At 54.7% G+C, this 25,948-nt stretch overlaps 8 protein-coding genes across 8 annotated transcripts; 3 read left to right on the forward strand and 5 right to left on the reverse strand.

The window, feature by feature from the left end:
• Nucleotides 1-423: 423 nt before the first annotated feature.
• On the reverse strand, nucleotides 424-2,743 carry GSY1 (glycogen synthase; the record flags this gene model as incomplete). Its single annotated transcript, XM_049361345.1, has 5 exons — nucleotides 424-538; nucleotides 591-2,146; nucleotides 2,198-2,473; nucleotides 2,523-2,620; nucleotides 2,671-2,743. The coding sequence occupies 5 exons, from the start codon at nucleotides 2,741-2,743 to the stop codon at nucleotides 424-426; spliced, it is 2,118 nt and encodes a 705-aa protein (XP_049226628.1).
• A 1,520-nt stretch (nucleotides 2,744-4,263) lies between these two features.
• Nucleotides 4,264-6,998, reverse strand: J4E78_000684 (uncharacterized protein; the record flags this gene model as incomplete). Its single annotated transcript, XM_049361346.1, is given in 3 exon segments — nucleotides 4,264-6,018; nucleotides 6,069-6,974; nucleotides 6,990-6,998. 3 exon segments carry the CDS (start codon nucleotides 6,996-6,998, stop codon nucleotides 4,264-4,266), a joined length of 2,670 nt encoding a protein of 889 aa, XP_049226629.1.
• Nucleotides 6,999-9,778: 2,780 nt separating this feature from the next.
• Nucleotides 9,779-11,531, reverse strand: J4E78_000685 (uncharacterized protein; the record flags this gene model as incomplete). Its single annotated transcript, XM_049361347.1, has 2 exons — nucleotides 9,779-11,186; nucleotides 11,236-11,531. 2 exons carry the CDS (start codon nucleotides 11,529-11,531, stop codon nucleotides 9,779-9,781), a joined length of 1,704 nt encoding a protein of 567 aa, XP_049226630.1.
• Nucleotides 11,532-13,250: 1,719 nt separating this feature from the next.
• J4E78_000686 (uncharacterized protein) lies at nucleotides 13,251-15,262 on the forward strand (the record flags this gene model as incomplete). The annotated part of the gene is made up of 4 exons (XM_049361348.1): nucleotides 13,251-13,415; nucleotides 13,465-13,522; nucleotides 13,591-14,297; nucleotides 14,348-15,262. The coding sequence occupies 4 exons, from the start codon at nucleotides 13,251-13,253 to the stop codon at nucleotides 15,260-15,262; spliced, it is 1,845 nt and encodes a 614-aa protein (XP_049226631.1).
• Nucleotides 15,263-17,657: 2,395 nt separating this feature from the next.
• On the forward strand, nucleotides 17,658-19,058 carry J4E78_000687 (uncharacterized protein; the record flags this gene model as incomplete). The annotated part of the gene is made up of 1 exon (XM_049361349.1): nucleotides 17,658-19,058. The coding sequence occupies one exon, from the start codon at nucleotides 17,658-17,660 to the stop codon at nucleotides 19,056-19,058; it is 1,401 nt and encodes a 466-aa protein (XP_049226632.1).
• Nucleotides 19,059-19,518: 460 nt separating this feature from the next.
• J4E78_000688 (uncharacterized protein) lies at nucleotides 19,519-22,974 on the reverse strand (the record flags this gene model as incomplete). Its single annotated transcript, XM_049361350.1, has 2 exons — nucleotides 19,519-20,826; nucleotides 20,878-22,974. The coding sequence occupies 2 exons, from the start codon at nucleotides 22,972-22,974 to the stop codon at nucleotides 19,519-19,521; spliced, it is 3,405 nt and encodes a 1,134-aa protein (XP_049226633.1).
• Nucleotides 22,975-23,236: 262 nt separating this feature from the next.
• On the forward strand, nucleotides 23,237-24,426 carry CYS17 (Cysteine synthase 1; the record flags this gene model as incomplete). The annotated part of the gene is made up of 2 exons (XM_049361351.1): nucleotides 23,237-23,375; nucleotides 23,429-24,426. The coding sequence occupies 2 exons, from the start codon at nucleotides 23,237-23,239 to the stop codon at nucleotides 24,424-24,426; spliced, it is 1,137 nt and encodes a 378-aa protein (XP_049226634.1).
• A 144-nt stretch (nucleotides 24,427-24,570) lies between these two features.
• On the reverse strand, nucleotides 24,571-25,909 carry J4E78_000690 (uncharacterized protein; the record flags this gene model as incomplete). The annotated part of the gene is made up of 3 exons (XM_049361352.1): nucleotides 24,571-25,259; nucleotides 25,317-25,754; nucleotides 25,813-25,909. The coding sequence occupies 3 exons, from the start codon at nucleotides 25,907-25,909 to the stop codon at nucleotides 24,571-24,573; spliced, it is 1,224 nt and encodes a 407-aa protein (XP_049226635.1).
• Between the last annotated feature and the right edge of the window lie 39 nt (nucleotides 25,910-25,948).

Consider the following 25,948-nt stretch of genomic DNA (forward strand, 5'->3'; position numbering starts at 1 on the left):
CGGAGACTTCGGCACTTTGGACGCTTGTCGTGGCACGTCCAAACTGTATACCTGCTTCGCTAGTAATCTTATCACGTCAGCTTTGCTTTTAATTCGCATGCCGAGCTCGTTTTCTAGGAAGACGACGCGTGTGCATGCTTGGTTCGGACATTCGGTATCAACAATAGTCATATTCGGACCGCGCAAAGATGTGGAGCAGACCAACGGACCCTGATATTCACATCCTAAAATACACTTGATCCTGCTCCGAGGCAAGACATCCATATCCTCCACTATTCCGTCTCGTACGTCCATTCATCGTCGCCAATGCAGTAAATGCGTATGAAATCAAGCCAAGCATAAAGGAATAGATCAGTGCAATTTTGGAAGTCTTTGCTTCTCTTCCTCGTTCGGTTTCTTCGTCACCCTACAGAAAAGAGTTGGCTAGTCAGTACCGTTCGGTGCAGCAGAGAGAGTAGGAGTTGTGGCGCCTGAATTAGGCTTACTCTTCGTCTTCAACGTTAGCGGGAAGGTAAAGTCGTCAGCCTCTTCTTCTTCACTGCGCAGTTGTTAGCGTTGCCATGGTGCATCACATTCTGATCATCACTTACGGGAGCTTCCACGCAATGTAATCCTCGGTGCTCAGTCCCTCGCGGCCCTCCTGCAGCGAGGCAAAGTCACCGGGCGTCATCATGCCCGAACGATCGCGGGGAGACCCGGGCTCGGACAACGGCCGTGAGATCTTGACGTCTTGCGAGCTGAAGAAATCTGGCTCATCATCGTCTTCGTATGCCGCAGGGTACGCACGTCGAAGAGCCAATTGTCGGGCCTTGACGTACTCCAAGCCCATGCGCTTCCAGTCGAGCAAGTCGCTGAGTCTCTCGGTCCGGTTACGCTGGTTGATACGCTGGCGCTTGCTCTTCTTGGTGAATTCGAACATGTAGTCGACAAGCTGGTTGACTGAGTCGTCCACGCCCTTCATCCTTCGGTCTACGATATAGATACCATAGTCCTGGGCATTTTCAATTAGTTCCTCCATGTAACAACCGAAGCCGGACAGGTTGGTTGTGATGCTGGGAACACCCATCACGGTGCACTCAGCCGGAGTGTAACCCCAGGGTTCGTAGTAGGATGAGAAGACACCGAGGTGAGTTCCACGAACAAAATCATCATAGTCTAATGGCAAGACAGGGTTCGCTGAGTTCAAGAACTCGGGATGGAATACAACCTTGACGCGATCCGATGGGTGGTTGAAGAGCTGGCAGCGACGGAGCTGGTTCAGGACGGGGTCTTCGGCATCGTTGACCATGTTGTGAGTAACAATGGGCGGAAGGTTGTGACGCTTCATGGCAAACAACCGTCGGCGGAGCAAGATCTTATCAGCGGGCGTGATCAAGTCCTTGTCCTCAGGGAGCTCAGAGCCCTCCGTCCAGGTCAACGAACGCTCAAACAACTTCTTAGCAACATTCTCGGCGATGTTGTTTACACTGTCGTGAAGCGCTTTGATGACGGCTTGTCCCTTCAGTGAGTCGACCGAGAGCGATGTCGTCTGCGCGGGAAGAATGATGAAAGCGACGACTGTCATGTTCGAGTTCTCGTTCTTCATCTTATGGTTCAGCCGGGCTAATGACTCAATGAACATGTCCACACCCTTATTGCGGTACTCATAGCGACCGGCGGTGAAGAAGTAGAGGGTGTTCTCAGGGTCGAAGTCGTTGTGGCCGTAGAAATGTCCGCGCACGAAGTCATTGATCTTGACCTTGGCTTGCTGATGTAAGTTTTGGAACTCGTGAGTAGCCGAAAACTTCTTGACGTTCAGACCGTTAGGCAAGACACCGTCCGGCTTTCGCTTCAGAAGATGCTCGCTCTCGTATGCGGTGATGTGGGAAACCGTTGTGAACACATCAGCGGCGTGTGTGGCGGCGCGCTCGATGCAGTAGCGGTGGTAAATACCGCGCTTTCCCGCCTCAGCGTCCACGTCGAAATACTGGAGGTTGTTGTAAAAATCGACCGAGCCGGCGCAGAGGTAGCGACCGAGGAGCGTAGCGTGGGTAGTGAAGATGGTGGTAACATCGATGCGGCGCTTCTTGCAGAGCGGGACTGCGACACCTGCCAGCCACTCGTGGAACTGAACAATGACGGCTCGCTTCTTCTCGTGGTAGACGTACTGGAGAGTAGTTAGCGCAGCTCGCAGCAACTGCACATATTCTCAACTCACCTCGCCTAGGAACCACGCAATGAGGTAACCAAAAACAATGGCCTCGTTGGTCTCCGAATCGCCGGGCGGCGAAGGAATGCCGGTGGAAGACCAGAGGTCGCCCTTCCACTCGTCAAGCCACCTGTAGCCAGTACCAGTGTCGAAGAGGAGCACACGTGGGGCACCGTCGATCAACCAACGTCCGTACAGCATCTTGATGCCACGGTCGTCCATAGACTTCATGGTCGCAATCAACGCCGGGTCTTTGGGCTCGATGGGCTCTACTTCGACGGCCGCCTGTTATCTCGTTAATTTTTGGTCTCAAGATGCCATGGGATGCGCCTACCGAAGCTCTGTTCCACGGGCCCAAGAGGGTGTATGCGGCGCCATACTCAGCGGTGGTGACCTGGGCCTTGGACTTGAGGACTGAGTAGATACCGCCGACTGAGACTGGTTAGCATTGCAGAAGGGTATCAAGTTGGGACGAAAGCTACCTCTGTTTGCGACTTCGGTCGCAACCTCGAACAGGACGTGGTTCTGCACGTCTCTCGCGCCGGTCTCAGCCATTGTGGGTGGGTGTTGTGAGGAGATAGTGGGAAGGCGCAATGGCAAGATCGGAGCTCTTTCTAGGGGAGAGAAAGCTTGGAAAGTCGAGGGAGTGTGAGAGCTTGAGCTCGGTGCTTGGTTGAGCTACTGCAGGTGGCCGCGCTAGACAAGCGGTTCGATTACTCCCGGTTGAGTACGAAGTGCTGGCGGCGGACACGGTGTGGTGGAGCTGCAGGAGCAATTGGACGTGTGGTAGCAGAGCAGCAGCAAGCAAACTCTGTCTAATAGTCGAGGAAAGATGTTTTGCAGGCGCCCTGGGGACAGAAATGCTGGGCCGCTATTGTTTGGCGCACGAGCGTTGGCTACCCGGTGGAGGTTGGGATTCCTCTTTGGGTATCGGATCAATCGTCGTAGGACCGCCGGCGTACTCTGCCGTGACGTAGGCGCTCGGCTTCTACTGCCCATTCACGTTTAAACTGCCATTTAGCCTGGCCGCCTTGACGCGCCCCGTCTCAGCTGCACCACGTCTCTCCGACACTGTTCACACTCGCCGCGCTGCACTTGAAGCCAGCGTCGACCCCACGGGCAGCGCCCAATTCTGAGGCTGAAGCGCAACGGGCGAGGCCAAGGCCGCGAGTCAACAACTCAACAGTTTCCTTTGGAAATGAGAAGCGGAGCATCGACCGATCCCGCCGCCCGTTGAGCTGCTCGCTTATTCCTGTCTGCTTGTCTATGCCCGTCCGCTTTCAGACGCATCAAGAACATCAAAAGGGTCAGCTGGATGCAAGAGCTGCGCGCTGCGTTCGACTGCCGAGGCGCTGCACCAGGTCCGCTTGCTGCAGTATTCCGTCATACGGAGTGCAGTAAGGCCGACAATTGCGGGGTTCCCGCGAACGGTGGGAGAAGTCGACAGCACGCCAACTCTCTCCACAGCGCCATTAGTGGGTCGTGGGTGGAGGCGGAGAGGAGCACGTGAAGGGCCCACGACAGCCACTGCCGCGCCGTGTGACAGGTGTGCGATGCGCTGCGGAGAGTTCATCGGAAGAAAAGGTTTTCCTTGCGAGCCGTGTCGTATTGCATCTCGGACGATATTGTCTAGCAGCGCTGTATCGCCGTTACCAGTATCGTGTTGGGGTTGCTAGGCAGGCACATGACTCGTATACAGTCAGTGCCTGATGCACCAAGGTCTAGACAATGGCACTCGACTAGTGAGAGTCTCGAATACAACATGTCCGCAGCCTTGAACAGCGAACGACCCTACGCGATGGCTGGAGAGCAGAAGAAGCTTCTTCTAGAAATCTTTTGCATTTGCTTTTGTGTCATAGAGTCCAGAACAAGCATTGGACTACTCCTCTCTCACGGCCTCTATAAATCTATTATATCAGATACCACCCAGGCCGTAACATGCGACATATGAAAGTGCAGCCAAAGCAATGGATATCGAGCTAAACGTGCAAAGCCAACAAACGAAAACGACGAACCCTAAAGAACTCCTAGCAAAAGGTACCAATCCATGAACGACTCATCGCAAGCAAACGACCCTACTTACCACTCCGATCGATGACCGGAGCAGCGTTTGGCAGCGCACTCAGCAAACTGCCTTGTGCGAATTCGTTGTTCGATGAGAGATTGACCATGGGGCCCTTGGCTTTACTACCATCCATAACGCCCCTACCCACCATGTCCTTCCCCTGCGAGTAGCCGGCTTGAGATAGCAAACCGCCTCCGGTAAACGCCTTACTGTCATCCTCTGGAGCACCGAGATGGTTGTTTTGTGTGTACGCAGCCAATGGCTCGCCACGACCCTTGAGCGAGCGCGTACGTTCGTGGCCACCAGCGGCTCGCGATGTACCTGGACGACCGGCGCGCCAGTCTGTTGATGAGGGAACCTTGATCGCCTCCTCGATCGACGTTGCACTTTCGACCAACGGTCCGGCGCCAGCTCCTGGGTTGTAGCCTTTGCCCTTGTTGAGATGCTGCGGCGGCGGACGGTACTGGGGTGTTAGATCAACCAAGGGCTCGGGCATGCCAGGTACCCGCTTTGAAGCACTACGTTGAAGATCGCTGGATGCTCGCCGGTGGTGATTGCTTCGGACTGAGGTATTACGTTTCAGACCAGAATCGTTGGACGATACTTGGGCTACGCGGCCCATGTTGTTCAGCAGAGATGGCCCTTCTGTGAACGGGCCTGACGGTTCACGAGCTTGTAGAGCGGCTTGACGTTGCGTGTAGCTACGTCCCAGAAGGCCGCTCGATGCAAACGCCTCCTCGCCTTGCTGATCAACACTTCGACTGCGGGCACTCGGCGGTGAAGTACTTTCTGCGACCAGACCACTCTTGCTGAAGGCGGTTGGGGGTGGTTGCTTTACCCGTATCGACTTCATCCGCGAGTGCATTGCCCTGCTATCGAGCTTGGAAAGAGGTTTGTCGTCTGGGAACTCTCCCGGTTTGTGAACTTCAATCTGGTCCAGCGTCTTGTTGAAACTGTCCATATCGAGCAAGGACGAGAAAGCGCCGAGCTGGTAATGCGACCCAACTGATTCTCCTCTTGAATGCGAGGACGTCTGTGCGGCTTCAGCAGCCCCGGACACATTGCGTGTTGCATGAGTCTTCTTCTTCAAACCCTCGCCCTTCTGGTGCTTGAGATACCAGCTCCGCCAAGTCTGTAACGCTGTATAGAACGTGTTCGCTATGTTTCGGTCGTTGGTACAGAAGAAGTGAACATACTGCGATTCGTCCGCAAAGATGTTGGACTTTTGCATACTCTTGACGGCGTAGCAAATCTTCTTTGGGGGCTTCACCCGTGCCAGCTTGGACTGGGTCACCGAGTAGATGTCGTAGTCTGTGAGAGTGCAGATGTTTTCCTGGTCCTTTTCCTTGGTCTTTTCGTTCTTGGCCATGACTAGTTGTCCGTCTGGACGAAGGATGAGAAGTCGTTTACTCCATTTCCCAGGTCTCGATGAGTATTGGATAAAGCACGAAGCCCCCTCTGGTCTGGTGTCTGGGACTTTGTACGAGAGTAGACTGTCCTGGTCGATACCATCGACATCAGAGTCAATGATGGTAAGTTCGTTCTGATTGTCGTAATCCCAGGAGTTCATCACATCTCTCACGTACTCGTAGTTGCGAAGGGGGCGTGTGATGCTAACCTTGGTGAAGAGCTCGGAAATAACAGCTGTGCGAACGTCAATGGGATCTGTGAGCACCGTGGCAGCAGACTTGATAAGATCGAGAGGAGTCGTGGTTGGAGTCACAGGGAGCAGGATGCGCTTCTCGTTGCACACGACTTTAACGCGCTATTACGGCTGTTAGTCGCATGTTCGTGTTTGACGAATGATGTACATACTCTATCACCAGCATTCACTGCGGATGTAGGCGCATCGATGCCTAGAACAACGCCACCTCCACCGGGTCTGATGGTATCCTCCTCTCCGAAATTAAGGCTCAGTTGCGGTGCAGTTGGTTGTTGCACAGGGGCATCTAGACCCAAAGCTTCATCCTTTCTCCTCTTGAACATTCCGAAACCTGTCTCCTGCTGCCGCGGTGGCGATACTGGAGGTGAAGAAGAGGGAGCTTTTCGGGCCTTCTGCTCAAGCTTTGCGAGGGTTGCCTGCCGCTCCTTCTCTTCGACCTTCGCCTTGCGGACGCCCTCTTCCCTTTGTTGGAGGACTTTCTGGTTCTCGGCCTTCTGTAATCGTCTGCCACGTTCTTGTTCGGCCTTTTGTTCCTCCCTCTGCCGACGCAGGGCCTCGGCTTCTTCCATCTCTCGTTGGGCATCTAAGCGCGCAGCTTCTTCCTCTTCGTGTCGCATCCTCTCAATTCTGTCCAGCTCGGCCTGCTTAGCCTGCTTCTGTGCGCGCGCTTCTGCCTCATATTTTTCTTTGAGCTGTCGCTGTCTCTCCTTCTCGCGCTGCAAGACCTCTCTCGCGCTGTCATCGCCTCTGAGCGACTGCTGTCGCGGCGCATTGGAGACGGGCGGCGAGGCCTCTGTCGTGCGAGTTCTGGCGGTCCTGGGCCGACGCTGGCCGGTGTTTGCGGAATGCGACGGTTGGTACGGCGAGCTCACAGCACGGTTCCGGGATGTAGAAGGCGTAGAGGGCGTAGAGGGCGGTAGTTGCGCGGGAAGGGGAGGAGGGGCATTTGGAATTGTATTCGAACGGGGCGGTGGGGGGTTTGGGCTGGTCGCGTGCGAGGTAGTCGGTCTGCGGTGGTAGCGGCTCATGCTCCTGCTGATGGGCGCATCGCTTTGGGGCTGCATCTCGGACACGGCGGGCATGGGAGGCACTGCGGGCGCGCCTGGCGAAGTGTGGTGTTGCTGTTCTTGCGCGCGCCTCACACTCCTATAGCGCGACATCTTGGGGGCTGCCGCCGCCGACGAGGGGATTGTTTCGGTGGCCATGTTGTGCTCGGCTGCTGTGCGACACGACTCTGCGTGCCTGTGCGACGACAAGTAAGGGACATAGGAGACAGAGGCTGGAGGGCATACACCAAGCAAGTGAGGGGGAGCGGCGCAGGGAGTGTGGGAAGAAGCAACAGGGAGCGGCAGGTGCACACGGATACTCGGCTGTTTAATTCATGAGATTCCAGTACCTAAGTCCAATCACTACGTCAAGCAAGCGACCCAGTCTTGCACCGTCGCAATGGAGGTGGTCCTCTCAGGGGGACAAGGTTGGCTGGACTCTTACTTGATGCAGCAAGGGCGCCCGTTGTGGCGCTAACAATAGCTGAGCCGGGGCAGCTGCGTGTTTGGCCATGCCCGCCTAGCTGTTTCGGCCAATCTAGCCGCACACCTGCCGCAAGTACCGCCCTGCCGCGCATTATTATTACACTTTGCCATGCATCAGCCACAGCAGCCCTGTTTGTGTAGTCTCTCGGCTTTACATTGCCAATAATCTCGGTGTTGAGTATCTAACGAAACGCGGAACCTGCTTCACACCACGCTGGACTTGGAACGCTAGTGTCCATTGTATTGTAATCTTGCAGCAACCTTGGAAAATAGTAGGACCTCGGGACGGACAGAGCCAAGTGAGAGTGAAATGTTGAAAGGAAAGGAATCCATGAAGAGAATCATGTTAATTGGGACAGAACCTACTTCTCCAGCAACAAGAGTCTCTACTGCGTTTGCACAGTACTGCATTTCACTATGGAGACATGCCCCAATCACCTAGGTAGGTGCCACTAACATACTCTCTTCTTCCTCTCCCACATCTCGTCTGCCTACCCAACATGGCTCGGAGAACCCAGCTTCTGTTTGCGGGTTTCTCGATTCTTACTCTGATGTACCTGTTCTGTCATAACCCCTACGCCTACATATCCAGCACATCGCACTTTCAGCATCCTCCACCTTCCCTCCCACCAGCCAACTCTACCCTCGGGTTTGGTGCTATCCTTGCAGTATCCCACTCCAGCTCACCACGCCGACCCAGCCTACTATGGGCTGCCAACCTAACAGATATCGAGATTGTGATTCCTCGGCAGAAGGAGTGGGGTGTGGGTGATGTCGAAGGACTAAAGGCGAAGGAAGGTAGTAGTCTAAGCACTGGAAGTGCAAAAGCCTGGTTGGGACATTTGGAGGTTTTGAGATGGTACGTCGGTTTGAAGAGGTCGATGATAATAGAACAATGTATTGATAACATGACAGGTTCCTCGCCTCAAGCCACGAGACAGCTCTGATCATCGAAGACGACACAGATTTCGACATCTTCATCCGCCACTCTCAGATCCCTCTCCTAGCATTCGCCGTCCGCTCGTTGCTTGACAAGGGTGTCACTGACGACTCATCATCAGCATACTGGGCTTCCACCAACAGCTGGGACCTCCTCTACCCCGGCCACTGCGACGACTTAATCTCCACGGCCTACCTCTCCCAGCCTTCCCTTCTGTACCGCGATCCCACCGTGCCTCCCACTCCCCTCCTCCACCCAGACACCGCTCTTTTTCTCTCCTCCCTATCTATACCCTCAAAAGCTCGGTTGCTACACAGAAGCTTTTGGCCGTTCTGCACATTTGCCTACGCCGTGAACCGCCGGTCTGCCGCCATAATCCTCTCTACCTACTCCAAGGAACCGGAAGGTGGCAGTTCGGCATACGATGTTGCCCTGTTGAGCGCGTGTAGGGACCTAGATTGGAAGTGTTGGAGTGTAGCTCCGGAATTGTTCCATCACGGGCTTGGGCATTCGGAGATATTTCGGGCAAACACAGAGGGTGGGAAGACCACGGAAGAGAGAGACGAGAGGGGAAGTATGAGGGGGGCCTGGAATTTGGGGTGTGGGGCCAGGCACAGGCAGTTGTGGGTGAAGGAGACAGATGAAGAAATGAGGAGTCTGGTCAAGGAGAGCGTGAGGAGTGCAATTCAGAGTGGAGAATGTCCGATTGATGCGGTCATGGAGGAGGAGAGTTGGAAGGGATGTGAGTATGGAGAATGTGGGGCACAGTCCTGATTCTGCTTGATCACCCTTCATCTTTCTGATGACACGCCCTGGCCTATAGACTCATCTTGATACTTGATCACCACGTTCAAGCAAAAACCTGAACGCTGTAGTCAATCCGAAAGTTGGCGAACTCTTCACATAACGTAGACTCCTGGGGTATTAAGGTATATCAGGTGCTGTAAGTGAGTGTTCGATTTCTTTTCCTGGTAATGAGTTGTGGTCACATGTAGGGCTGGCCAGATGATCCCGTAGTATCAGAACACCATGTCAAGTTACGGCATCACAGCATTGATAGCAAGCGCATGCGTTGATACGTAGATGGCGACGAGATCCCAGATCCCGCCGCTTTTCGAGGCTTTTGCAGCTATCTCTTATCTACAGATAGCCAAACGTACCCCGTGTCCCACGTTAAAGGTATCTTCGTTCGTGCCATCCGAATATTCCAACGTCAATGATTCGTCCAAAAATCGCACCGTACCCCTATAAGATCAAAAATGAACTCCAGTTGGTATCTTACAAAGATCGCCTATGAAGGAAAAGAAGAATGGACGGGTATCCAGAAGTGTGAAGTGAAAGAAGAATGCAAGCAAGGGAACAAGAGCGATGCAGGTTGCAGTCGCCCGACTCATCGCCAGAGGTCCGCCCTCGAGGCCCGCTTCTCGCGACCTGCATGGCTCATCCAGCTGGCACGTGGACTAGGCTCCCTGCCACCAAGCGAGTTGGAGTAGCCGTGTCCGAAGCCTCCACTAGGCGCCATGTGTCCCGCACTCCGTGGTCTTCCATCGTTGTCTGCAGGCACGGCCAAGAAACCTCCAAATCCATTTGGTACCACAATGCTTTTACGAGCATCTCCACCCCATTGGGGCCCGAGGCCCTTGTGTGCTGAGTAGCTGCTCAATGGCCGACCGACTGAGACTGATGCTCGGCGTCCCTGTGCCTCAGGCGGCATGATGGATGTGAAGATCCAGTCTAACTCATCCAGACCCTTGGAGTAGACTTCGAGGGGCTGGTTGAACATTGGCGGCGGTGCCTCGCTGAACGGTCGGATCGGTGGCGCGAGCGTCAAGACCTCTGGGAATTCGGGATCGCGCACGTAGAGCTGTCGCAGCGCCGGCATGCAGTTCGCAATGAGCGAGTTGGCTAGGTACTGGTAGCACGATGCACTAGGCGGGTAGGCTTGATGGGCGGAGCTGGAGATGACCTCGAAATGCAGCTTGTGTAGCGTGTACGACGTCATGGGTGGTATCGGGTCCAAAGGAAGAGATGCAGAGACTGTGGCGTTGTATTCTAGCGTCCGTAGGGTGACTGCAGCCTGCAGAATGATGTGGAGGGAGGGTACGGGAATGCCACCGCAATCCTTCAATATGAGGGTCCGCAGCCTGCCGCTGCACATTGGGTTGTAGAGGTACTGTGCGAGTCCGTTTGCGGTGACACCGTGTACCTTGGTGAGTTTCAGAGTTTCTAGCGCAGGGAAGTTGGGGATTCCTGGGGCGTCGTGGAAGGTCGAGTCGTTCAGCCACGAGACGCCGGTGATGGTGAGCTCCTTCAAGTGAGGCAGCACGCCGAAGACCTGCCTCAGGATGCTGGGCTCTATCTGGATCTTGTTGAGCTCAACCGAGATCAGCTCCTGCCAGTAACCCTGGAGGAGCGTCTCTAGCGACTGCTCTCCGCCCTCGTTGTACTTCATCTTCCGGATGTGTGGGCAACGCGCCTGCAGCTCCTGACGCAGCAATTGGCACGACTGATCGCCATTGTAGAAGCCGTCCGGGAGGTCGATGAACTCGATGTTCGGGCAGCCCGATACGGTTCGCGCGAGGTCAGCCTTGCACGCCTCGCGCGTCATATAAGGGAGCTTGATGAAGCGCACGCGCTGGCCGAGGTATTGGTTTCCACGCACACTCTGGCCCAGCTGCTGCAGCCGGAGCGTGGGCGCGTCGATGTCCTCGCCGTTTCGTGACTTGCGCCGGCGCTGGTCGGCGTAGACCTCCTCGAGCTCGCAATAGTGGACGGCATCAATGCGAATGCTGTTGTATCTGGGGCACGTTAGGGGGTAGCCTGGTGCACTGAGCATGTGGGACTTACAGGAGACCGGCAGCAACACCGTACCATTGTCGCTTGGTCAGGGCACAATGGGCCAGGTCGCGCATGTCACAACTCATGCAACCGTCATTGCCGCTATCCTCGCTGCCGTCGAGGGATTCGTCGGCCGAATGCGGACATACTTCTTCGAAGATGCGGCGGAGGACCTTATCGGGCAGTCGTTGCGTCTGGTCGGGGCCGTGGTAGTCATATACTGCGGGGGCGTAGAGGTCGTTGCGCGGACGCGACTCGCTCTTCTTGGAGGCTTTTTGGCGGCGGAAGCGCTTGAAGAAGCCCATGATGCCTCGCGATGAACTGGAAAGGTATTAGGGGACGGATTCCATGTAGGCGTCGGACATTTGCTTTTGAGGTGGTGCAGCGCAGTCCGTTGTTTCAAAAGTGGATAGGTGAATACTAACTCGCGTCCGTTGGCAAGCTGCGGGGAAGATGTGAATCCCCGTTGCCGAGAAGACATGCTTGGATTGGTAACAAGCCTCAGCCAGACCCAGGTAATTGCCAAAGCCGCAATGCAGGTGCAAGGTCCCCGGTACGTGGGAGCGGGCCCGGGACGAAACTGGAGAGCATAAACTGCAAATTGCAGGCGGATTGCGGAGAACAGTCAGTCAGTGAAGGTGCTCGAGCGTCTATGGACAGAGCAGAGGGAGCAGCGCGTTTAAGGGGCAGGCCCAAGCAGTTAGGAACTTCCCGCACAAAGAATCCAACGGCGCGCTGACAGGGCTAGTGCTTGTTGTACGTGTCAGCAAGGCTCGAAGATCATCATCCTCCTGCCCCCATTTCATTGTTCGGCGGTACGAGCAGCGGGCGACAACCTACGCATCACGTGAGCCTGGCCCCAGCTCCAGGGCTCCGCGGGAATGGGAAGATCGCCAGGGGTTCCCGGATGGCGAGCCCAAGCGGCATGGGCGGAGGGGACCACGGCGATATTCTGCATGTCCTGAACTTGTGTTTAGGTACAGATTTGGCGTGCACTACTACAAGAGCGACTACCTCGCGGCGGTGTCGTCGAGGGCGGGATGCGCGCGGCGTTAGAGGCGGACTTAGAGGCGCTTGACTCTCTGCCAGCCGCCGCCCCGTTGTATAAGACGAGGGCATGTCGCGCGGTCACGATGGGCCAGCTGGCCAGTTGGACCCTGATTACGCAGTAGTCTCGGTGGCCCAAAGCGGCACGGCGAGCAGCAAAAGCACAACTCGAATGCAGCTGTTCAGGACGAGCACACGCGGTATCGATCAATATCACCATGGGGGCACAACGTGGCACGGTCGAGGCGCAGCACACGCGAGCGCCTCCAGCAGACGCGTGGAACATTGGATCAGAGGGCGGAGAGTGTTTCAGATGGGTACAGACAGTTCTGCCGAGCGGCTGCGGGAGCTGCTGTCCGCCGTACTCGTGGCATGGCCTGCTGCACGCCGTCCTGCGTCTGGAAATTTGGAGCGACGACGTCGAAATTAGCCTTGCTTCGTGACGTTGCTGGACAACTACGGGGCAAGTAAGGGTAAGAGAAACGTCAATTGAAGTCTCAGCCAGCATAAAACCCGTGAACAGATTGCAATTGCAGCACCGTCACACTATATCCCACATCGCTCTGACATGCCCGGCACTAGGCGGACTAACGTCGAGCTCCCGCCAAGATCTGGAAGTTGTGCCTTAGCTCTGCTATCCACGTCAAGAAATCTGCCCGGGATCATTGCACGGAGCCTCAGGTCGTCCGTCCCCATCTCGTAGCATTTGGTTTCATCTCACCGTATCCTCCGTCACCTCGAGGCTCCGTTTTCCCCTTCACGCCCTCACAGCTTGCCAGCTGTTCCCCACTCCTCTTCACCATTCACCTTGGGCTCCCCGCTGACGTACTCGCCCGTCGCGCCTTCTCCTTCCGCCGACCGTCGTACCTCCTTCCCCAACAGACGTCGCCCGCCGAACCTCAAGAACCTCAATTGCCAGCTTGCTCTGAGATACCCAAGGATACCAGGCTAATCTTGACCCTTTCAGCAACATAGATATGGCTTCTCAACCCACCCCCAGCCCCCAGGCGGCCAACCTGGACCGCTACGTTGTAATCCATGTAGCTACCACCTGCGACGAGCACGGCGTGTATGTTACCAAAGACTCTGCCGAGGTCATTGAGCTCGGTTGGATCCTGCTCGATGCAAAGTCGTGCGAGGAGGTATGTCTACCAGATCCAATGCCGACCTCAATCGCTAACTCAACAACAGCTCCATCGTGAGTCGGTCCTCGTCAAGCCGGTCAACACGCCAATCACGGCCCTATGCAGTAAGTTTGCTCTTCACCTCCATGGTCCACAATTTGTGCAATTTCCGCTGACGTCGAACCCTGCACAGCCAGCTTGACGACCCTCACATGGGACCAGGTTCGCAACGCCGGTTCCTTCCGCGACGCCGTCGACCGTTTCAGTAACTTTTACAACGAGCATATCGGGCCCAAGAACCTCGAATTCGCGTTCGTGACCCTAGATTCCTGGGACCTCCGCGTCCAGCTGCCTCGCGAAGCCCGCGACAAGGCCGTCGTTCTTCCTCCTTACCTCCAACACTCTCGCACCTTCGACCTCCGCACAGAATACCAGAGGTGGCAGGCACACCACCCAGAGTCGCTTCCGTTTGGCTCCAGCGCCTTGACAAACATCTGTGCGGCGCTTGAGGTGGAGCCTGTCCAGTCGTCGGCCCCTATCAAGCACAACCTGCCCTTTCACTTGCAAGCCCTCGCGCCCGCTTCGCCCCGCCGGGCCATGGAAGAGGCTGTCACGCTTGCTCGCGTGCTTCGTGGACTCATCCGCAAGTCGCAACCACCCCAGGACCACCCCGACGTCTTGACTAAGCCTATGGATGCCCGCGCCGACGTTCGCGCTTTCTTATCGGAGCGCAGCAAAGTGCTTCACATGAGCGGTCTGCCCCATGATACTACACAATCAGAACTAGAGAGCTGGTTCACCCAGTTCGGCGGACGTCCAATTGCGTTCTGGACCCTCCGCACTCCTGACCAACACAAGCCCACCGGAACTGGCTTTGCGATTTTCTCCTCCCACGAAGAGGTATGTACTGCATCAGCAATTTCCGCGCTTTGGTTGCTAACATTGAATAGGCTGCGGAATCACTCTGCATGAACGGACGGGCTCTAAACGAGAAGGCCATCGAGGTCTCGCCGTCCTCAAGCCGTGTCATTGACCGCGCTGGCGACATCATCGTCCCCTTCCCTCCTAGCAAGAACCGTCCTCGTCCCGGTGACTGGAACTGCCCTTCGTGTGGCTTCTCCAACTTCCAGCGTCGTACCGCCTGCTTCCGATGCTCTTTCCCCGCCATGCAGCAGGGCCCACCAGGTGGTGATCCCATGGCTTACGGCGGTTACGGATACGGTGGTCACCCTGGCATGATGGGCCCCCCTCAACACCACATGGGTCACGGCCACGGCCACGGCATGGGTGGCGGTCATATGCGTGGAGGCACCGGCGCTGTGCCCTTTAGGGCTGGAGACTGGAAGTGCGGAGAGAACGGCTGCGGCTACCACAACTTTGCAAAGAACACCGCCTGTCTCCGCTGCGGAGCGAGCCGTGCCGGTGCTGCTGTTGTGGCTGACTCTGCATTCCCTTCGCCTATGGATACTCCTTCCGGCTTCGGTATGGGCCCTCCCTCCATGGGTGGCACTCCCGGCGGCGGTCCTTACGGTCCAGCTGGCTACGGCGGCGGTGGCTTCCCAGCTCAACAGTACGGCGGTCCTCCTAGCTCTTACGCTCTGCCATCCGGTATGGGCGCCGCTAGCCCTTACCCTCCTATGGGTGCGCAGTACGTGCCCAATGGTGGCATGCACTCCACTCCCTTCGACAGTCGCTCAGCTGAAGCCGCATTCTCTTCTGCCGACCCCTACCCCAGCCAGGGTGCCGTCAACGGCGGTGACGGTCGCAACGATCCCTTCGCTTTCCTTTCGAGTGGCTTCGGGTCTCTTTCTATGAACGACGACCGCCGCAACGTTTCCAACCCCGCAAACAAGTCACCGGCATAAAGACTCTCGTAAAATAGGTATCGATCATCTGGAGCGCGGATCTTGCGGTGCAATTTGATATGGGACGGTTTCTTCGGATAGGCTGGCGTGGGCAAGATTGGCTTTCGGGGAGTTGGACAGCGTCGGTCGATTAAGAATTTGTGGCATTTGCAGGCTACCTACGGCTCGGATGCGTATAGACGGAAAACCTCATTTGACGGAGTTCGATACCTAGGATGGGGGTGTTTGGGGATCGACTTGCATTTCATTTCAAAAGCGGGGCGGATGGACAAAAGTACAACACGGACGGCGGCATACGGGCTTGCTGGAGCTTTTGGATTCCAAGGTCGATCATTTCGTTTGATGTCTAGGCTGTGAGCTTCTCTTTCCATATGCCTTGCTTTTCTTTCTTTTTTATCTGATCCAAATTGAACACATCGCTTCGGCGATCAAGGCGCGGAACAAGAGGCAGCTCCTTAGCCTCGTGTCTTTTGTACTTATCATAGAATTACCTTGCTTACCTGCCCTAATAATTTCCAATCCATCTTGCTCATTACGTGTTGGTCATGATTGCATTGCATGCGGTAGTGGCAACACGATCACGACTGCAAGCTCCTTTGATCTGGTGAGTATTACCGTGCCATATCGAACATGGAAAGCGAACGAGACCTTTCTATAGTCGCCATACATCAGCCGGACGATCTTCACAATTCAAATGTATTCCTGCTGAATTCTCGCTACAAGCAAAACTACTGAATTTTCACAGATAAGGTCACCATGGTACGTAGAAATTCTCCAACCAAATAATGGTGGCCAACCATACAGATCCCATTGACATCGTAGACGCTGCTAGTTGTGGCTGAACATCGCACCACCCACGTATATCTAAAAATGTCCAAATACGGCAGACTATGATGTCCGGCGGCTTGGGCTGATCCGCGCTCGGTCCGACAAGACTACTACATACCTTGGATTGTAGTCTGCGCACGGATTCGAGAGGAACTACAAACACCCTACACGTCATTTGCCCATGTTACAGTCTTCCCAGTAGAGAGCGGCTGATGGTAAGAGGTGGACAGCATTTCACCATATGTCGCCCGCACTGATTCGGCGCGTCGCACTGTGTCCTTGGAACGCGAAATGAGCGTCCCGCCCCTGTCTCCTGTGTACATATTGAACTCTTTCCCAATCTCCACAGTATCTCCGTAATTGCAGAATTCCCGAGTCTCATTGTAGCCATCTTCGCAAAGTGGCGTGCACCTGATGGCCGTGGTCTACATTCCGCTGAAGTCTTCCTCTTCACACAGGAAGACAGTCATGTGTAGACATTTTTCACCACGATGACTGTTTCGGGTTAACTGGAGCTGAGTAGCACGGCGTAGCGCCTGAATGACGCGATGTCCTGAAAGAGATCCTGGGCCGTTCGTAATTTCGTGTCCGGTAATATTCAGCAGCGCTTGTTGGTCGCCACGCAGCCTCGGGTGCCTCGGGTGCCTTGGTACCATCCGTACGGTCTCTTTATAACGCGCCAATAGAACGATTTACCTCGAGTTCTTGGGAATGTCAAAGCAGGCCCTGTCAAAGTGTAGACTACAAAAGTTGAAGAGGTTGCGATCACGCATGGCGAGCGATCGATAACGCCCGAATACGCGAGCGACCGTTTCTTGTTAGTTACAGGGTCCAGCCTGTGAACCCCTAATTCCAGCCACCGGGTGAGGCCGCAGATCACGCTATGCGTCTAACTAGGGATTTCTATTCCTAGATTTTCGCTCCAACACAGGGCTGAATTATCGCGTCTCGGCGGCCGTCACCCCAAGGCTCTGAGGGCTCCCTACGCAGAAGATCGCTCTGCAACAGAAGGCGCGTATGCAGGTGAGCCCACTCACAGAGCTGACAACGTTGTGTCACGTTACACAAGCATGCACTCGCATGAGTAAGACGGGGCAAACGGTGGCTGTGTCTGAGCTCTGGGGGCTGCAATGTCAGTCAATGTGCATCTCGCGAGGCCGGTTAAACTCATCGTCCATATGGACTCTAGCCGTCTAGGGACTGTGCCTCCACTAAGCCGCACTGTCGTTGCCTACCGTTTGCATGAGCGGGTCGTAGCTTCTTATCTTACCAAACGCCACGCACCTTTTTCTATTGGTTTGGCAGGTTTCACGCAATGCTGACGCTCAGTAATTTCACTTGAACGCTCTCTCACCCCTCTCTTTCATATTGAACCTGGTCTTCCTCTGTCATTGTCCTCCACTCCGATTATCCACCTTCATGGACTTCCTCCGACGATAGCAATCCACCCGCGACTATGCTCGTATCCGTCCCCTCGATACCGCGACTCATCGTCATCCCGCTCTTCCTTCTTACATGCGGCATCTTCTTTCTCCCACACGGCTATTATGGGTCAAATGCCTTGCATATGCCTTTATTGACGGGCAAAAACCTCACTGCCGCTAGCTCCACCTTCGGCGCACCTGTGCGAGAGTTCTGGTCGGACCTTGTCACAGCCCTAATCGAGTCGCAGCCGCAATGCGAGGCCTTACGCCTCAAAGGCGACGGCGATGCACTGGTGAAGAACTTTCTGCCTCTTGAACCACATCAAGCGCATCCTGAGAAGTTGCTGGACTTCACCGACAAAGAGGAGACTGCTCTATTCCAGTCTCATTATACTATGCGTAGATGGGCACAACTTCTGGCACCAAAGTTACCATTTGCCAAAGGCACAACGGGGATTGTCACCACTGCAGACGTCTTCTATATGCCGATCTTCCTGGTGTCGCTGCGCATGCTGCGGAGAACTGGCTGCGACCTACCCATGGAAGTTTTTATCGATGACTGGACAAAGTACGACCCGGAGATATGCGACACCCTCCTACCGTCCCTCAACGCCCGTTGTGTAGTCTTGTCCAACATCTACGACACAGCCACAAACGCGAAGCCACCCAATCACTACCAGTACAAGATCTTCGCCATCCTTTTCTCATCCTTCCAGCATGCTCTCTTCCTTGATAGCGACGCATTCCCAACCCAGGATCCCACCAAATTCTTCTCCGCCGCACCATATACGACTCACGGCCTGGTCACTTGGCCCGACTTCTGGGCTCAGACGATATCCTCGCATTACTATCATATCGCCGCGATACCAGAAGTCGCCTCTCAATCGAGGCTTTCTACCGAGAGCGGCCAGCTTCTCATCAACAAGGACATTCACCGCGCGTCGCTCCTTATGATGGTGTACTACAACTACTACGGCCCAGACTACTATTACATCCTCCTTAGCCAAGGCAGCCCAGGTGCTGGCGACAAAGAAACCTTTGTACAGGCAGCACTCGCAGTTGGCCTGCCCTATTACCAAGTCCAAACACCCCCCAGTGTTCTTGGCAACCATATGAATGGCACTTTCAGGGGCACCGGCCTCGCGCAAGCAGACCCGACACTCGACTACGAATACCTTATTCCAATGCGCAGCCATGTTCACACCGAAACGCTCTGGCGAGACGCCGACCTTGCGAAACCGAATACCGAGATCGAGAAGGGACATGACAGGATACTCAAAGCCCCACATAAACCATCGATCCTCTTCCTGCATCACAACAATCTCAAGCTTGACCCGGCGAAGATGCTAGACGATAAGAGAGTGTATGGGGATGACGATAGTCCGCACAGGATGTGGGGCCCGAACAAAGACATGACGGAAGACCTAGGATACGACGCTGAGCGCAGATTATGGGACGTCATAACGGAAGAGGGATGCAGATTGGACTCGAGGAGTGAAACATGTACAAAAGTACTGGCGCATGTGCAAGGGGTGTTTTCTTGATGGTCTTGACACATTTCGAGATGATGGAACTGGCCTTGGACCAGATCGTGGTCTACGACGATTGGTATGAGTTTACGTGATGATTCCGGAGTATATTTTGGCGAAGGGCATTGATGTCGTCATTTCCGGAGCAGTTTGTAGTATACCCCCTCTTAAATTCTATATAATGATCTCTCGAAGGTGCAGGAGGTAATGAGTGCCTTTCTACGATGGTCAACTTGATGCATGTGAATGAGCGGTTGATGATGCTAAATTGAGGCTGGAATGAACACAGAGCGCGCAGTACGTCTAGCAGTGACTGGACGATTGAGAAGAAGTATCATAAAACGTTTCTGCATTCATGAACTCATTGCGCACTACCGGAGCTCCTTCGTAATCAAGACAAAACATGCCGAGAAGAGGCCAATGGGACCATGTAACGCCGTCAACCCAGAGAGGTCGAGAGAGAGAAACAAAGAAACTACGCAGAGTGATCCATCTCGCTCTGCAACAGGCTCTCCATGATATCATCTTCGGTCACTTGTGTACGTCTCCTGTCATCTCTGCCAACGGTCAATGTGCTGTGTCCAGCCTCAGACGCAGCATCGTCTTCCTCATCCTCTTCATCGTCATCTTCAAGAGGCATACGCGTGCCCTCACCCTGCATACCCGCTAGCATAGTGTCTTCATCTTCTTCCTCTTCCTCCTCTTCTTCGTCGTCAACCTGCGTCACATTAGACTTCCTCTGACTCCGCGATGCAGAGACTTCAGTAGCATCACCCTCCGTCTCCTCCTCGTTGACTTCCGTTGCGTCGGCAGCAGCAGTCGTTTCGGGTGTGGCTGTGCGCTCTACATCAGTGTCTTGCACTTGTGTAGTCTCGCCGAGTCGCTTAGTTAGCGTAGCTTCCAGCTTGATCAAAGCGTTGCGTTGAGTAGCGTCAGTGCCGATCTTTCCTTCTACAGCCTCAGACACTAGCTCGTGTAAGGTGCGGAAGCTTTCCTCGTCGAGTGCGCCCTCTTCTCCTTTAGGAATTGGGCCAGAAGGCGCGATGAACAGTTTGCCCAATAGTGAGAGTAAAGGCTTTCGTTCGTCCTTTGAGCATGTACCTGTCAATGCGCGTTCCAAAATGTCGATCGCGAGCTGGATGTGCGGCTCTTCAGCTTCGGCAATGGTGCTGGTCTTTCCGTCGAGACCAAGTTCGGTTGCGCCCACGACCTTGCGTCCATCGGTCCATTCGGCAAGATGGGCAGTGATGACAGGCCAGCCCACCATCTCGTCTACATCTTCGTCCTCAACGTTGTCGTCGCGCATGATGAGTAGTTTTGAGATCACTGGCACAGCAATCTCGCCCATCAGCTTTGCGTTCTTGAGCTTGGAGTGACAGTACACGGGCAAGAAGTAGCTGAGCGCTTGCCTCAGAGCGGGATTCGACGCCGTCTCGGGGTCAAAATACGTCAGGGTGAAGGCTTTGAGGACTTCGGTTGTCGATAGAGGAGGTAGAATACCCAGGAGGAGAAGTTTGGAGGCTGCGGTGCAAGAGATCAGGCCAATGCGCTTATTATCCGAACTGAAAGCCTTGAGCAAGATCTTGGTAACGGGGCGGATTCGTGGGTTTGTGATGGGCTCTGCATCTTCGGTCGAGGCATCTGGGTCTGGTATCGTAGGTGTGAGAAGCTGAGGATGTGTGATGATTACATCTGTCAGAACCTGAATGACGATCTCTTTGAGGGCATCGTGGCCCTTCATGAAACAGTGGAAGAAGAGATCGAGGTTGTTATCAGCGAGGTCCTGCTTCTTGTTAGTAAAAGTTCATGGGTGGGAATAAACTGATTGACTTACCTTGCTAAGGAGGGCTGCCAGACCCAAGCAGATGACACCACGCTCTCGTATCATGGCCTGATGAGCTTGAACAGCAGGGATGATGAGTGTGTTAAGGATGCTGGTGAGTGATGTGTCTGACTCCAGATCGCCTTCCACGTTCTGAAGTGTGCATTGAGCAATATGCAGACACTTTGAGTACACCATAACTTCGCGGATCTGTCGCTCTTCTTTCTCTTCCTCGGAGAGATTCTCGGAAGCCTTTGCGGTCTTGGGCTTGATCAACGGTGCATCCCCTTCGGCATCAGATTGCGCAGAATGGAAGCTCTCTTCAGCGTCCTCGCCAGTGACTGTAGCGTCGTCGGAATCCAGTAAAGAGTCGCGGACGTCCGCAATGGCCTCTACGATGAGAGCACAGAAGTCTGATTCGCCACGGGCTCCACAGACCTTGCGCAACACCTCGATGGCGAGCTTAGTACACTCTTCCGGCAGCTGAGCCTTGGCAATGGCTTCACGCATGATGTTGTACATTTGCCTACGCCCCATCTCGTCTGTATAGTCAAGGGTGTGAGCGATGTGGAGCAGTTGCTGAACAATGAAGTCTTGCTCCTCGACGTCTTCTTGCGCTTCTTCGGTCTCTGGGTCGTTCTCTTCCAGGACAGCAACCTTGTCCACCAATTCCATCAGAGAGTTGAGCTCTCTCTGTAGGACGAAAGCAAACATGGTGACTTCTGGCATCTTGTCCTCGATCATGCTTCGCACTGTCTCGTCATCAGTGCTGTGACTGTAATCGTTCAGTGTGCGGGCAATAAAGGCTGTCTGTGCATCGAGGTTGTTCCAGAATTCATGATCGAATGTGATTTCCTTGCGGTAGTCTGGCCGGCCGTCCCAAAACTGACGCATCGCTTCGTGAGCCATGCCCTCTTCTTCCCCAGATCTGGTGACATCGATACGCTCAAGAAGCTCGCAAAGTGCTTCTAGATTTGGCGGAGCGACATCTCCTGGCTTCTTCTCCTCTTCTGGTCGGGTATCGCGCCCAGAGGCACAGTCCTCGAGCCAGCGTTCACGGAACAGGATGGCAGCAGCCTTGCGGACAAGGTCGTCTCGATCGCGGAGACCCCATCGGATGAGCTTCTCACGCTCGACAAGAGACATATGACGGAAGTCTCCTAAAGCAGGTAGGATCTTGCCGTACACTAACCGGCGAGTGGTAGCATCCATGTCTCGAGCTCGCTCTAGGATGTAACGGAGGGTGGATGGCCACAGCGGTAGGTTCAGCAGAACAGCGCGTCGCACTTCGGCACTCGGATCGTTAATCATAATGTCCAAAAGCTTGTCGAGTATACCACCGGCGGCCTCATCATCGCTATCCTCGTCGTCTTGTTCTTCATCATCATTACCGGCCAGACGACCCAAGCCCAAGATGGCCTGCACGCGCACTGTTGGCTCTTTGTCTCGCAGACGCTTCAAGAAACCCAATCTTATTAGGTCAAATATATCGTCGTCGATGGTTGTGAGGCTGTTTACGATGTGCGCGACCGTTTGTGTGGCTCGGAAACGGACCGTCTTGTCCTTTGCCGTCAGGAGGGCGAGGATCGTGGTGAGAATATTTGATGTGAGCCGGCTGCTGGGCGTCTCGTGGAATGCGGTGGCTTCTTCTTCCGACTCCGCAGCAAATATGGTTTGATCTTTCTCAGAGGCATGCTTCAGGAATAGGCCCAAGAAACGGATGACCCTGTCTCCGACGGGTTCGCTCTTCTTGACAGCCATAATCCTCAGTACGCATCGTACTACCTCGGTGTTGAACTCCTCCTCATCAAAGTCCTCCTGCTCCTCGCCCTTTGACTTTTTCCCGCCCTTGCCAGTGTCTGGTGGCTCGAAGCAGCATGCTTCTTGTATCTTTCGGAGGTTTACGATGAGCTTCCTTTGCGTTGCAGTCGTTCTTTGCGCATCGCTGAAGACCTGGGCGATGTTTGTTCGGAGGGAGGTTACGGGGCCCTCATCGGGGATTTCGACTGCGTTCGAGGACTGCCTGGCGGACGATGCGCGCGTGGACTTGGTGGTGCGTGTCGTCGAGGTTGATGTTCGCGGTGCACGCGTCGATGTGCGGCCGACCATATTGACGAGGTCGTTAGTTGAGTGCCTTGTCGCGAGGTCTTGACATGCAAATGCGGGCGTCGGTGTTGTTGTTCGACTGTTTACCGTGACCCCACGCGGCAACAACTCGTGGCTGCAGGGGTCTCAGGACGACAGGGGTCCTGCAGTTGCGACATCGGGCGAGAGCGCGTTGATTCGCCGATCAGCCGAATGGCATCATCCTGAATCTTTACTACTCCAACTTTCCCATGCTGACTGGTTTGCCTCTTTCTGTAAAGCAACAATGTTCAGGACAGCCGCGCGGAGTTTCGCCGCTACGGCATGGCGGAATGCTGAAAGCCTCAGCCAAATAGAGGCTGCACAACAGACCGCCATCAACATTTCGCAAGCCCAAGGCATTGGACAGCGGGGTTTCCTAGATGGTACCGTACTTGACAAGCATACCCAGAGAATCTATACTGACCCGTCGGTACAGCGATCGGTAAAACTCCTCTCATCCGCCTCAAGCGCCTCTCCGAAGAGACCGGCTGCAACGTCCTCGGAAAGGCCGAATTCCAAAATCCCGGTGGCTCCGTCAAGGACCGCGCCGCCCTCTTCGTCGTCGAAAACGCCGAGCGCCAGGGCCTCTTGAAGCCTGGCGGTACTGTCATCGAAGGCACCGCCGGAAACACTGGTATTGGTCTTGCACACGTCTGTCGCTCGAAAGGATACCGATTGGTAATCTACATGCCCAACACACAATCGCAGGGAAAGATTGATTTGTTGCGCTTGCTCGGCGCAGAGGTATACCCGGTACCAGCGGTGGCGTTTGACAACCCGGAGAACTACAACCACCAGGCGAAGCGACATGCGGATAGATTAGAGAACGCGGTTTGGACAAATCAGTTTGACAATGTGGCGAACAGGCAGGCGCATATTGAGACTACCGGGCCCGAGATCTGGCATCAGACAGGTGGAAAGCTCGACGCTTTTACCTGCGCCACCGGCACTGGAGGCTCGCTTGCGGGCGTGACGCGGTACCTAAAGGAGAAGAGTGGCGGAAGGGTCAAGAGCTTCCTAGCTGACCCTCCAGGTTCGGTACTGCACTCCTACATCCAGAGTGGCGGCAAGCTTCAGGAACGAGCTGGTGGTTCGATAACCGAGGGCATTGGCCAGGGTCGCGTAACAGAGAACCTGAAACCTGATATTGACCTTTTGGACGGCTCAGTACACATTAGCGACGAGAAGACCATTGAGATGGTATACAGATGTCTGGACGAGGAGGGTCTATACCTAGGCGCAAGTTCGTGCCTCAACGTCGTGGCAGCCAAGGAGGTGGCAGAGAAGATGGGCAAGGGATCAACTGTTGTCACTTTATTGTGTGATGGTGCATACAGATATGCTGATCGCCTCTTCTCGAAGAAGTGGCTGGAGCAGAAGAAGCTGTATGATGCGATACCTGAGCGGTTGCGCCGATACATCGTACTGGAGTAGAAGACCAGAAACATATACATAATGCAATAACATGAATGTTCAACATAACACGCGTCTGCGTGATTATCCCCTCTATATTGTACTACAACTACACTGTACAAAACGTACCCTCTAGAACGTCTATCTATAGCTGAGCCTGGGCATCTAAATCATGGGGCTCCCGCTTGCAAATCCATTAGCTACAGCCGTTATCAGTTGATTTGCAATGGCAGTCTTCGGCGGCAATCTCAGTCCACCCTCCTTGTACTCTGGCCCAGCGTCATCTCCAAGTCCACTAGTACCAATGCGAAGCGCCTCTCTGATTTCGTCTGCTGTGAACCATTTCGCATCTTCCAGCTCAGCGTCATGCCCGAGGTGAATTGTTTCTCCATCTGGAATAGCCTGCCCAATTGCGCCAATCATGAGATTGGCAGGGTAAGGCCATGGCTGAGTGCTGTGGATAACAACGCGACCGAGATGGATACCAGATTCTTCCCAGACTTCGCGACGTACGGCTTCTTCGACACTCTCAGCAGGTTCGAGGAAACCAGCTAGTGTGGAGTAGAAGTGGGCAGGCCAGCGCTTCTGGCGCCCTAGTAGGATCTTTGTGCCGTCGGCAGATACGACCGCCATGATGACTGTGGGGTCTGTTCTAGGAAAGCACAAGTTCGAAATACCGGTTCGGGTCGCGCAGGGTGGGCGTTCACCTTGGTTGACTTCGGACGCGATGTCTTTGGGTGGGCAAGTGCGCTTGAACCCGGCATTGACAGAGAGAGTCTTGTAACCGCAAGAAGCGCAGAAAGGGTTTCGTTCGTTCCAATCGAGGAGATGTCGGGCTTCCGCATAGATGGCCGCTGTGGAGTGTTAGACAAGGATCCCAGACTAGTCAAGATGGATCAACGGTAACGCACCTTCCTCAGCCTGCAGACTCAGGTTCATTCTACCCTTACTGAACTCCAAGCCCGTGCTTGTCATTCGCTCCAGCAGTTCTTCTGCCTTCTCCTTCACACTCTCCTTGGGCGTGACATCGACGGCGAACCATGGTTGCCCTTTGTAATGCTCCTTGTACTTGAATCCATCTTTCCGCTCGTCCAGGCCCAAGAAGATTACCTGGGGAACGTATAAACTCGAGTTGTACTGCGCAATCACTTCTTCCTCTGACTTCTCGAATGGGTTCTCGCCGATGATTGATTTTACGTCGGCAAAGGTGCAGCGGGCAAGCTCAGAACCGGACTTCGTAAGGGGTTCGAGTTTGTTGAATAGCAAGAAGGTTGTGCTGGGATGATTGAGTGCCGAGGAGAGGAATTGGTGGTCGGGACGCAGGAAGCCCACGCGATTGAGTGGGGAGCCTGCATAATCATGTCAGAAACGGGCTGCAGAAAGGGTATAGGTGGGTTATCTAGGTACCAGAGAAGTAGTTGGCCACCTCTTTTCCAAATCGGCGGCTCAGCATCGAATCTACTTCTGGATGCGCTGGCTCGGGAAGCTCAGGTTGCGGTGGCATCGTCTGGTATACTATGACGTCTCTTGGCCTTGCACACTA

Source organism: Alternaria triticimaculans (genome assembly GCF_023758025.1).
Source record: "Alternaria triticimaculans strain BMP 0046 chromosome Unknown scaffold_1, whole genome shotgun sequence".
Classification (NCBI taxonomy): Eukaryota; Fungi; Ascomycota; class Dothideomycetes; order Pleosporales; family Pleosporaceae; genus Alternaria; species Alternaria triticimaculans.